Source organism: Rissa tridactyla, chromosome 10 (genome assembly GCF_028500815.1).
Source record: "Rissa tridactyla isolate bRisTri1 chromosome 10, bRisTri1.patW.cur.20221130, whole genome shotgun sequence".
Taxonomy (NCBI): domain Eukaryota; kingdom Metazoa; phylum Chordata; class Aves; order Charadriiformes; family Laridae; genus Rissa; species Rissa tridactyla.
In genome coordinates, this window is record NC_071475.1 from 11,757,683 (window position 1) to 11,767,973 (window position 10,291).

The window sequence follows — 10,291 nt, forward strand, 5'->3', positions numbered from 1 at the left end:
ATTCTGATACAGAATTTTTACACAGCAAATTAGATACATGTACAAGAAGTCAGGCAGCCCATTACAATAAACTTCAGGGTTCCTTTTTTAATATAAACTACATCTTAATACATAGTTTGAGATGATCAGGTAGTTCTACACCAACTCAAGTAACAACAACGTCTTCGCATCTTAGAATACTAAAATAACCTTTTAATGCTTTGAATATTGAAGTGCTTTGGTTCCACCTGCCACTTTAAAAAAGTGTAAAAACTACATCTATTGGTTAAACTTTTACCCTAGAGATGCGCCTAACTTACAAATACAGTTATATTAATAAAGATATGAAATGTGATGTAAATACAGTTTTTTGGCAATCATCATATGCTTCACGCTAAGCAATTATTCAATTCTCAGTTCCATTTGGGCATTCCAAAGTGTAAAAACGTGGCCAAAGTTTTCCAAAACTGACAGTAATCTTGGATGTTTTCATTCTGGGGTTAAGCTGGAACCATGAAGACCACGAGACAGCTCAGAAATCGTTGAGCTCCTGCCCTCGGAAAGCAGTGTCACCTTAGCAAATCTCATTTTGCTTACCCCAAAAATGAAAGCATCTGCCACCCTGAGTCCCTCCTGCAAACCTCGGCCACCACAGCGCAGTATCTCATCTTCGGTTTTAATGTTGGTGAGGCAGGAAAGTATAGTAAAGGGTTTCCCCTGGCAAGTTACCTTGTTCGTCACAACAACAAGAAAAAAGAATACATCGAGTGGCTCTTTCTAGTGCAGAATAGCTCCTGCTAAAAAAAGACATCTTCTTTTCTGAAGTCTGGTAAACATTTGAATTTGCCGGGAGAAGTCCGTATGCAGGCCAGGCCGGGGAGACAGGGGCAGGTGTGGTGCATCCGCCGCCCGGAGAAGGGAACCTGGGGACAAAGAGCACAGACGTCAGGGACAGGGAGCACGGCAGCAATGGTGCTCAGGATGGATCGATTCGGATAAATGGCGGGGATATGGCGAATGATGCCCGCCCCCCTCCATGGCAGGAGATCCTCATGAGCTGCAGCACAGGGGCCGGAGAGCAGATGGCAAAGCCAACCCCATCGTATTTCCCAGTCAAGCCACAGTTAAGAGCAAAACGTTAACAGTCCATGTGGCTTTGCAAATCTATACCTGTGACACATGTTCTGCATTTACTCCCGTTTCATAAAGGCATCTGTTGTGAAACTACACTGGCCTTTAGCATGGCATTTTGAGGTGTTTACTGTGCAGGGGTTTCTGCTCGCCCTGATTCCTGCGCTGCCGTACAGCACGGAGCAGCCTGTCAGCTGCATAGCAGCACCCAGGAACCGCAGGATCCCACGGTAATTCAGGCTGGAAGGGATCTCTGGAGGTCATCCTGCCTGACCTCCCTTTGAGAGGATCCCCTCGCCACCGGGCAGAGGATTCTCGTTTCATCCCAGCCTCCTCCAGCTCCCTGTGTTGCAGGGAGCACACACGCAGACTGCATTAAACTAATTGAATTGTGCCACGATGTGCACATGCACTGACAGTCTTTAGCAACTTGATTACAAACCCCACCTTTTACAGGAGCCGTGCCTCTGCCAGCACATGAGCTGAGCAGGACAGGCTGGTGGGACGGCATGGCCAGGAGCTGTGCTCCTGCCGGCCAGCAGCATGCCCTGAGCATCCATCGGGATGCAGTGAGGGAAGCACAGAGGCACAAAGCCACTGCTGCCAGCTGGGCAGCAGCCCTAATTCCCTCATTTCCTGATTTCTGGGCCTTTTGAGCCTGCAATTTCAATATCCTGAGATTGCTTTGTGTCAGCGTGCAATTTTTCTCTTTAAGAAAGTCGAAGGGAGAATGTCCCACACATTTCCCCGTGCGTCATGCCAAGGACCTGCCTGACTCCAGTGGCATCCTGCCAGGCACAGGGGACAAGCAGGGGGCTCACAACACCCTGGGCCAGTGCCAGACCCCTGCCCAGCATTGTCTCAAGAGCAGCCCTAGGGCGAGGGACGCTGTGGACTTCCCTGTGCCATCCAGCACAGCCCCTCTGTCCCGGCACAAGCAGAGAGGCCACCAACCACGGGTGCTGGGGACTCCCCATGGGAATCACAGCGCTCAGGTGCCCACACACAGCGCTGCAGAAAAGCCGAAAATCTGAGCTCCTCGGACTGGTAAAGGCTGACTCAGAGGTACCTCTCAGCCCCCCGACAGCGCAAATGATTTATTCAAAACGTTACATTCACTGCAAGGAAATGTTCCTTTCAGCGGGACTCCCACACTGAAGACGTGGCTTAATAACGCAGCAGGCTGGGGACAGCAGGTGACAGCTCTGCACGCTGGCTATGCCGGCTGAGCTGGTGCGTGCTTCGCCCATGCCAGCACCAGGTTTTAAGGAGCACGGGTCAATGGGGGTTTGGAGGTGAAAAGGAAACAAGGGAGCTCCTGGGAGAGAGGTGAGGGGTTATGTGCAAGGTGCACAGAGGCAGCGAAGCAACCCCCCGGTGTTATCAACTCTGTCTGCTGACCCACCAAGCCGCACCTGCCTGGCCCTGGGGGCAAACCCTGCCTCCCTGCCTGCAAACCCTGCCTCTGCAACGCCAACCGAGACTGTTCACGGCATCAAGCCAACGCCATCTAGTTGCTGAGAAGGAAACTAGAAGGTGGAAACCCAAGGGCCAGCCATCTCCTCCAGGGTATCTCTAAGCTGTGGCATGGCCATGGTGGTGCCTGCTTTGTACCTGACCTGCAAATGAGAGGATGTGGTGCTGAGGGCAATTAGTTTCCCAGTTGTCCCCTACCCAAATATTTATGGGACAGGAACCGCTGAGCAAACTCTCCATCCTTAAAAATACCTAATTTCACATGCTGCGGTAAAACAATTTGCTTTGTGTTTGTCATGAAGAGCAGTGGGGTGAGGAATCTAAATCTAAAATTAACCCCGTAAAGCTTATAAACATCAGTGACCATGACTGTAAGTCTGGGGTGGACAGGCGTCTTCTCTGATTGTAATTATGCAGGCAATTAGATTAAAATACATCAGGCAGTATAAATTATTGCCCAACAGCAATAAGCTCATAAAAACCCCTACAAGACAGCTTCTTTTATCCTGTAACCCCTGTTAATGTAAAGAGCCCTTACAAGAAAAACCTGCTGCATTATATAGTAAAAAACAGAATTTGGTCCCAAATATCACAGCAGATTTAAAAATTTAACTGTAATAGAACGGATCCTTGAACTTCCAAAAACTGAGAAAATAAATGATAGGTACTGAGCTGAGAAGCCAGGCCTTGGATGAGACAGTGAGTGAGGCCGCTAACTAGCTGCACATTTATAATCTAAATTTATTCACAGGTGATGACTCTTGGGCCATACTCTTCCCTGAGGACGGCTCTGAAGGCCACCAGGTTCTCAAGCTCCTTGGTAACATCCCATTCAATCTTTTGTATACAGACTGTATTATTTATAAATAAACAGTCTTTTTCATAGTGCAGAATTACATATCCTTAAATAAATGTATTTGTTAATAGCATAGTGTATCGTATAATATTAATAGCATAGTGTATCATATAATAATGTACTAATATGTAACTAATGTTATATATATGTGTGTATATATCTATACATACATACATATTCAAAATCAATAGGTAGAATAGAAGCAAAGAGAGCCTGCTGTGAGTTTTCTTAAGTACAAGCGTGTACCAACACTTTATCAGCGGCTTTTGAAGGCACCAGTGGCTCCCAGCCTCTGGAGCACAACTGGACATCGCTGTTTGATGGCCGGGACCGTGCTGCAGTGATGCACCAGGTGTCCCAACACCGGCTGGTGACGTTTTTATGCTCGTGATGGGATCTTGTCCAGTTCCACCGAGGTCGGTGGTGTTTGCTACGCTCCTGCTCGCACACGTAGGCAGGGCTGGGCTTGGGAACTGCTCAGGCTGGTTCGGATCGTGTAATGAAGCGAAACAACAACAAACTAATAAGAAAACAAACCAAAAAGCGTGTATTACTTTCATCCTCCGATTGTCTTCAGCATAATTCTGACAGTAATGTATTTCCTTATGTAGGTACCTTCAGCGCTATTTCCATACAGATGCAAACGGCCGGGTATTGTAACGCACGGGATGTTTCCCCGCCTTTTCACCACGTATAGTTTTTATGCAATGTGATGCACAACGCGGTATATTCCTATTCCTTTCTGCCCTGCCAGCTCTGGTCCCACAGCCCCCCCGGTGACGTACTCACTCGGTGACTCAAAGGATGGCACTCCTCTCCCAAATTTCCCATCGGCGTGCACATTCGCAGGCTGCGGATCCAGAGGCTAACAGCACAGCACATCCCTCCTCCGCACTGCTGGTCCCGGTCGCAGGCCTGGAGTTCAACACAGCAGGAGGCAAACAAAGTGAATAATTAATATATTCCAGAAATAGGACAGATCTGGTGCTCACGAGCTGCCTCTGACACCCCATAAGCTATCATGGCTCATTAAGGCTGAATAACTAGATTTAAGGCTGATTCGCAATACTTTTATCTCCCATGGATCTGAACATACAGGCTCCTGGCACGTTTCAGAGTTGAGCCCAGGATGTTTAAAGCCACGTCCACGTATGGAGCTGCTCAGGGCCAAATCCAGGACTGTCAGTGATTTATAGTCCCAAATTCTGAGCACTGATGGACCATGGCACATCCAATGGCACATCCCACTCCCCTTTCCCAGAGCGGAGCCTGAGTGAGCTCCGGCAAGTGGAAGGACCAAGCGCACCAAACAGTCAGGAATCTTGTCTGCGGAGAAGCCAAGATAGGAAATTATCCGTTAATTTGAAGACTTTTAAGTAACTATTCCTTCTAGTTTCTTATGATAATATTTTATGGTTGAGTGCCTTTGCAAATGCAAGACCGCATGATAGGTTTATTAGACAAGTCCAAGTGGACGTAGCTAAAATAGAAGTTTAAATACGGATTCTGTGGTTCTTATCTAGAATTACACGTAACTAAAAGAGGTCTTAAATGTGTAATAGAAAAAGCATTGCATAAAGAGTATGCATCCAAGAAAATGATACTGTGGTAGCATTCCCCCTGCAAGGGGTGGAAAAATATTTCAGCCGCTTACCCAGTACAGCTTAGATAAGCACAAATCAAAATGCAAACTGTTGGGTATGTTTTGAAAACCAGAAACCATGAAGAGCAATTGATGTGTTAGGGTTTGGAAACAGGTTACTGCACATCTTTTGCTCATTTTTTAGCCAAAAGCTTATCAGACTTTTTATTATATGAATTTAATGCAAAAACCAGTCTCCTTTCTTGTATGAGAAATTCCATTAGTTAAAGGTTCTGATTACATCCCAAAGGTAAGCTTAATTAACCAACTGCTCTTCTAATGTCTGACAGCAGAAGTGAGAGACCAAAGGCACCGGTCAGCAGTACATAAACAGGCAACTTGTAAAAAAATGTACATAAAAGGTGAAAACGGCTCTGGGGAAGACTGTGTTTCAGAGCAAACATTCGCTCGAGGAAAAAATCTTACAGATCTTACCTTGGGATTTACATGATAAATGCTGTTAGACTGTACTCTACTGGGTAAATATTACACTAGTTCAACCAGCAGAAGCCAGACCAAAATATGTATTTACAGATCAGCCAGTAATTTAGGAAAAAGCTGCTGCATTAGTCTCCAGCTGTTAAATAGACTAGCGCTCCTCCTGAACACACATTTAACGAAGCAGGCAGATTTATGCTACAGGTGAGCCCAAACACAAAGAGTATTTACTTGTAGGCCTAATATGGCCACAAAACTACCACTACAGCCTGCCAAGTAGATAAAGTTTACTTTCTGACATCTCTCTTACACACAACCCCCCCCCCCAAAAAAAAGCCCTCTAAAGGTCTAATTTTTGCCCTAGCCACAAAAAACTGCAGCTCCAGTGATTTTGGCTGCCACCAGCACGCTGGCGTCCACTGTTCAGCTGGGGTCACAGGCTCTGCTAGTCCCCACCGGTCATCCTGACCCCCTTGTTATCTCAGTTGTATCCCAAACCCCATCCATCTGCGTGGGACCGGTCCCGGAGTGAAGTACCACTCAGCCGCGGAACAGGTCTGTGTATGTCCTAGCCAGCGAGGCTATCTAAAACCCCGCACAGAACAATTTCTTTTTAAAACTCACACACACGTATATGCATCTGGCAGAACTTTTTAAGGCTCCCTTTCCAAAAATGCATGACAAGTTTTGAAAATATTCAAACCAAATGCTCCTGCCCACACCTTATCTCCAACGTGTAATTCATACCGCTCACTCCTAACGTTCGCAGGACACAACAGGAAGGACGTTCCTCTTCAGCACCCCATTTAAGCACAGTTTGGAAAATTCAGCTCAAGGAAAAAGTTCCAGGTGAAATGCCAGCTCAAAGCCAACTGAAGGCAGCACATGAACCACCACTGAAGTGAGGAAGGTTTGAATCAAGTTGTTAAATTGCAACGGAAAAGCACCTTTCAGGCTCTGAGAAAGGGTCTGAGACTTCCTGTTCATCAGAAGCCAAAAATGCATCAAAGCGGTTTAAGCAGAAATGCACTGCGATAGTTAATAAAGTAACATTTTCTAGTTCTAATCTATTTTTACTTTTTGAATCCACTTTGTCCTTGATCTACTATTCAGTGCTTCACAATTACTCTATTTAACGGATTAATTATGCTTTAAAGGTGTAGCCACAACTTGAATAACAGACTTATAAAAACCGTTCCTCTATTGCTGGAAATATTTCTACTTAAAAGGAACTTGAAATTCTCAAATATGAAAAAAATTCCTTCACACTCTCTGCTCTGAAAATTAATCGGTCCTGGGAACTGATTTGACCTCCTAAGAAATGCCTACGAGCTGTTTCATGGACTTCAGTGAAGTCTGGACGGGGGGCCTGGACAGCCATGGAGTAATGTGCTGCTGCAAGTACAACTTCTGATGGTTACAAAAGACATGTAAGCTCTCGAAGGAATGCAAGTGCTGGGTTATTAATCCAAAGCAAACACTAAAAAAATCATTTTACTTAAGAGTGATGCAACACTTTGGGTTAAATAACGTCGTTGGAAAAAAAAATTTTCCCCAAGCAAAGTAAACCTCCAGCCTAAAAACAACAACAACAACAACCGAGGACTCATTTCCAATGGGTGGCTATTGAGGAAAAAAAGCAGCACAGTCATACTCAAAAAAAAAAAAAAAGAAAAAAGAAAAAAAGAAAAAAAGAAAAAAAAAGCCGCGTTTTGCGATGACTGCAATACCGGTGCCTGCCAATACCGGTGCCTGCCCTGTAAGCGGTAGGACTGGAGGAGCTGGAGGAACTCGGGGTGCACAACCGAGCCCGGCCCTCCCAGGGCAGGTTCGGGGGCATCCGGGGCTGGGGGCTGCATTGGGGGGCAGCCTCCAGCCCTGGAGAAGCAGCAGGAGCCTCTGCACACCCACAGACCAGCCTGAAGACACCCCCCTGCCGAGCCCAGGCATCCCTCACCCCAGAGGGACAGTCCCCCACACCGTGGCATGCCTCACCCCGGAGACTCGCAAGTCCTGGTGTCACCCACCGCAGAGACACCCCGCCATATCCCGGCATCCCTTACCCTAGAGAGACCGCCAAGCTCTGGTATCAGTTAGTCCAGAGAGACCCCCAGCTCCGGGCATCCCTCACCCCAGAGAGTGCCCCACGTCCTGGTGTCACTTGTCCCAGACAGACTCCCAAGCCCTGGCATCTCTCATCCCCTGGCACAGCCCTCCCTTCCCCGTCCTGGTTTACCACTTATCCCAGAGACACCCCCAGGTCCGGACATCCCTCACCCCACAGAGACCCCCACGTCCTGGAGTTCACTCATCCCGGACAGACGCCCGAGTCCCGGCACTGCCCACCCCAGAGATACCCCCCGCTCCGGCCACCCCTCAGGGCAGAGAGACCTCCCCTATATCCCGGCACCACTCATCCCCCCGCGTCCCGCTATCGCTCACCGCGGACAGACCTCCAAGTCCTGTCCCCGCTCCCCCCGGCGGACTCCCCCAGCCCGCCGCTTTCCCGCCGACCCCCCGCCCGCCTGCGGCGGCCGCTGCCGGCGCGGCGGGTCCCGTCGGTGCCGTCGGTGCCGGTCGGCGGCGCTCACCCCGGTGATGACGGCTCCGTGCCCCGCGGCCACCAGCAGCGACAGCAGCGACAGCAGCAGGAGCACCGGCGGCGGCGGAGCGCCGCGCAAGCTCCGCATGGTGCCGTCCCGCGGCCCCTGCGCTCCCCGCGGGCGCAGCGCGGCGCAGCGGAGCCGGGCGCGGCGGCCGCCCCAGCCGTTATAAAGCCGGGGGCTGCCGGCGGCGGCAGCGTGAGTCACCCCCGCCCTGGCAGCGCCGCGGCCGCGGACCGCTGCGCGCACCCCACCGCGCCCAGGTGCGCGGCCGCGGCACGAGCCTTCGCGGCGCGGGGGCAGCTGCTGGTGGATGGCTGGGGGGCAGCCCGCGGCGGTGGGGGGCATCCCATGGCAGCCCAGGGAACGTCCCAGGGCTGGTTGGGGGGGCGCCCAGCAGGTCTGGGGAGGACGTCCCCCAGCACGTTGGAGACATCCCAGAGCAGGTCTAGAGGGACATCCCAGGGCTGGCTGGGGGACATCCCGCAACAGGTATGGGGGATGTCCCACAGGAGGCCTGGGGGGACATCCCATAGCATGTTGGGGACATCTCACAGCAGGTATGGAGGATGTCCCACAGGAGGTCTGGGGCAGACATTCCACAGCATTGGTGGAGACATTCCTCAGTGGGTCTGGGGGACATTCTGCAGCAGGTCTACGGCGGCATCCCACAGCAGGTCAGGGGGCAGCACACAGCAGGTCCAGAGGGATCCTGCAGCAGGTGGGGGGGATCCCAGAGCACATCCCACAGTGGCTCAGAGGCAGCCCATAGCCACTGGAGCCAGCTTGGAGGCTGGTCTTGGCTCCAGTGCCCGCGTCCCCTCTGCTTGTGCTCCTCAAGCTCCCTGGCCTGCAGCAGCCCCAAACAGTTCTGCCAGTCCCAGCCCTGATGTTGCCCCCACGCTCCTCTATGAAGAGGAACTGCCTGCAGCCCCCAACCCGGCCTCCGCTGAGTCCTAGCAGTGCTGTGGGCATGGCCATGGTGGGGGGACATGCAGGCTGCACCTCACCTTGTCTGGGGCAGAGGAGCATCAAAGCAAATTTACGCTGCAGACTCTGTATGAATTGAATCAACCCCAGTTCCTGCAGACTGCACTTAGCCCAAGAAGTGCCTGTGCTGAGTAAAAAAGTAATCACAGTGTGGTGGGGGCTGGAAGGGACCTTCAGAGATCATCTAGTCCAACCCCCCTGCCAAGGCAGGTTCACCTGGAGCAGGTTGCACAGTATCGTGTCCAGGTGGGTTTTGGATATCTCCAGAGAAGGAGAATCCACAACTTCTCTGGAGCCTGTTCCAGTGCTCTGGCACGCTCAAAGTAAAGAAGTTTTTCCTCACGTTGAGATGGAATTTCCTGTGTTCCAGTTTGTGCCCATTGCCCCTTGTCCTGTCACTGGGCACCACTGAAAAGAGTCTGGCCCCATCCTCTTGCCACCCACCCTTTAGATATTGATCAGCATTGATGAGATCCCCTCTCAGTCTTCCCTTCTCCAGGCTAAACAGACCCAGGTCTCTCAGCCTTTCCTCATAAGAGAGATGCTCCAGTCCCTTGAACATCATCTTGCCCTCCGCTGGACTCTCTCCACCAGTTCGCTGTCTTTCCTGAACTGGGGAGCGCAGAACTGGACACAGTGCTCCAGATGTGGCCTCACCAGGGCAGAGAAAGGGGGAGAATGACCTCCCCTGAGCTCTTGGTGAGCTCCTCTTTTTAGATGTGCACCACTTAAATTTAACACAAACCAAGGTTCAGCAACTAGTGCTAGTTCAGCAACTAATGTTAGTTCAGCAACTAACCTTTGGGCACCTCTGTTCCCTGTGGAGACAGGACATCAGAGCCCAGTGACAGTCAGTAAAACATCTGCAGAGTTTCCTTCCTTGCCCCTCTCTCACTGTTTTTCACCTCTATTTTATTTTCCTTATTTTTCCAGCTCTATATACTTTATATATATATATAAAGATGGTGATTCCTCTCCCTCCTAACTCCCTTTCTGTCCCTTTTCCTGCCTCTCTGTCCCCACTTCCATCCCTCCAGTGCCTCCGTGCCATGCCCCTGCTCCAGCGTGTCCCCTTCTCACACGTACGTCCCTGTTTTCTCAGATTTTTCAAATTCTCTTTCTCCAAACAGGAAAGCTGAGCCTTTGTGGGTGGAGCTCACATTTCCCTCACTCCTC

General features: G+C 50.4%; 1 protein-coding gene across 2 annotated transcripts; it reads right to left on the reverse strand.

The window, feature by feature from the left end:
* On the reverse strand, window positions 1-8,236 carry PROK2 (prokineticin 2). 2 transcript variants are annotated; one of them, XM_054216276.1, is made up of 3 exons: window positions 8,114-8,236; window positions 4,232-4,357; window positions 1-902 (listed from the first exon to the last, which is right to left on the reverse strand). In XM_054216276.1, the coding sequence occupies exons 1-3, from the start codon at window positions 8,210-8,212 to the stop codon at window positions 777-779; spliced, it is 351 nt and encodes a 116-aa protein (XP_054072251.1). In that variant the 5' UTR covers window positions 8,213-8,236; the 3' UTR covers window positions 1-776. The 2 variants fall into 2 exon arrangements, with proteins under 2 accessions (XP_054072251.1, XP_054072250.1); XM_054216275.1 differs by having other exon boundaries at window positions 4,228-4,357.
* Window positions 8,237-10,291: the final 2,055 nt, after the last annotated feature.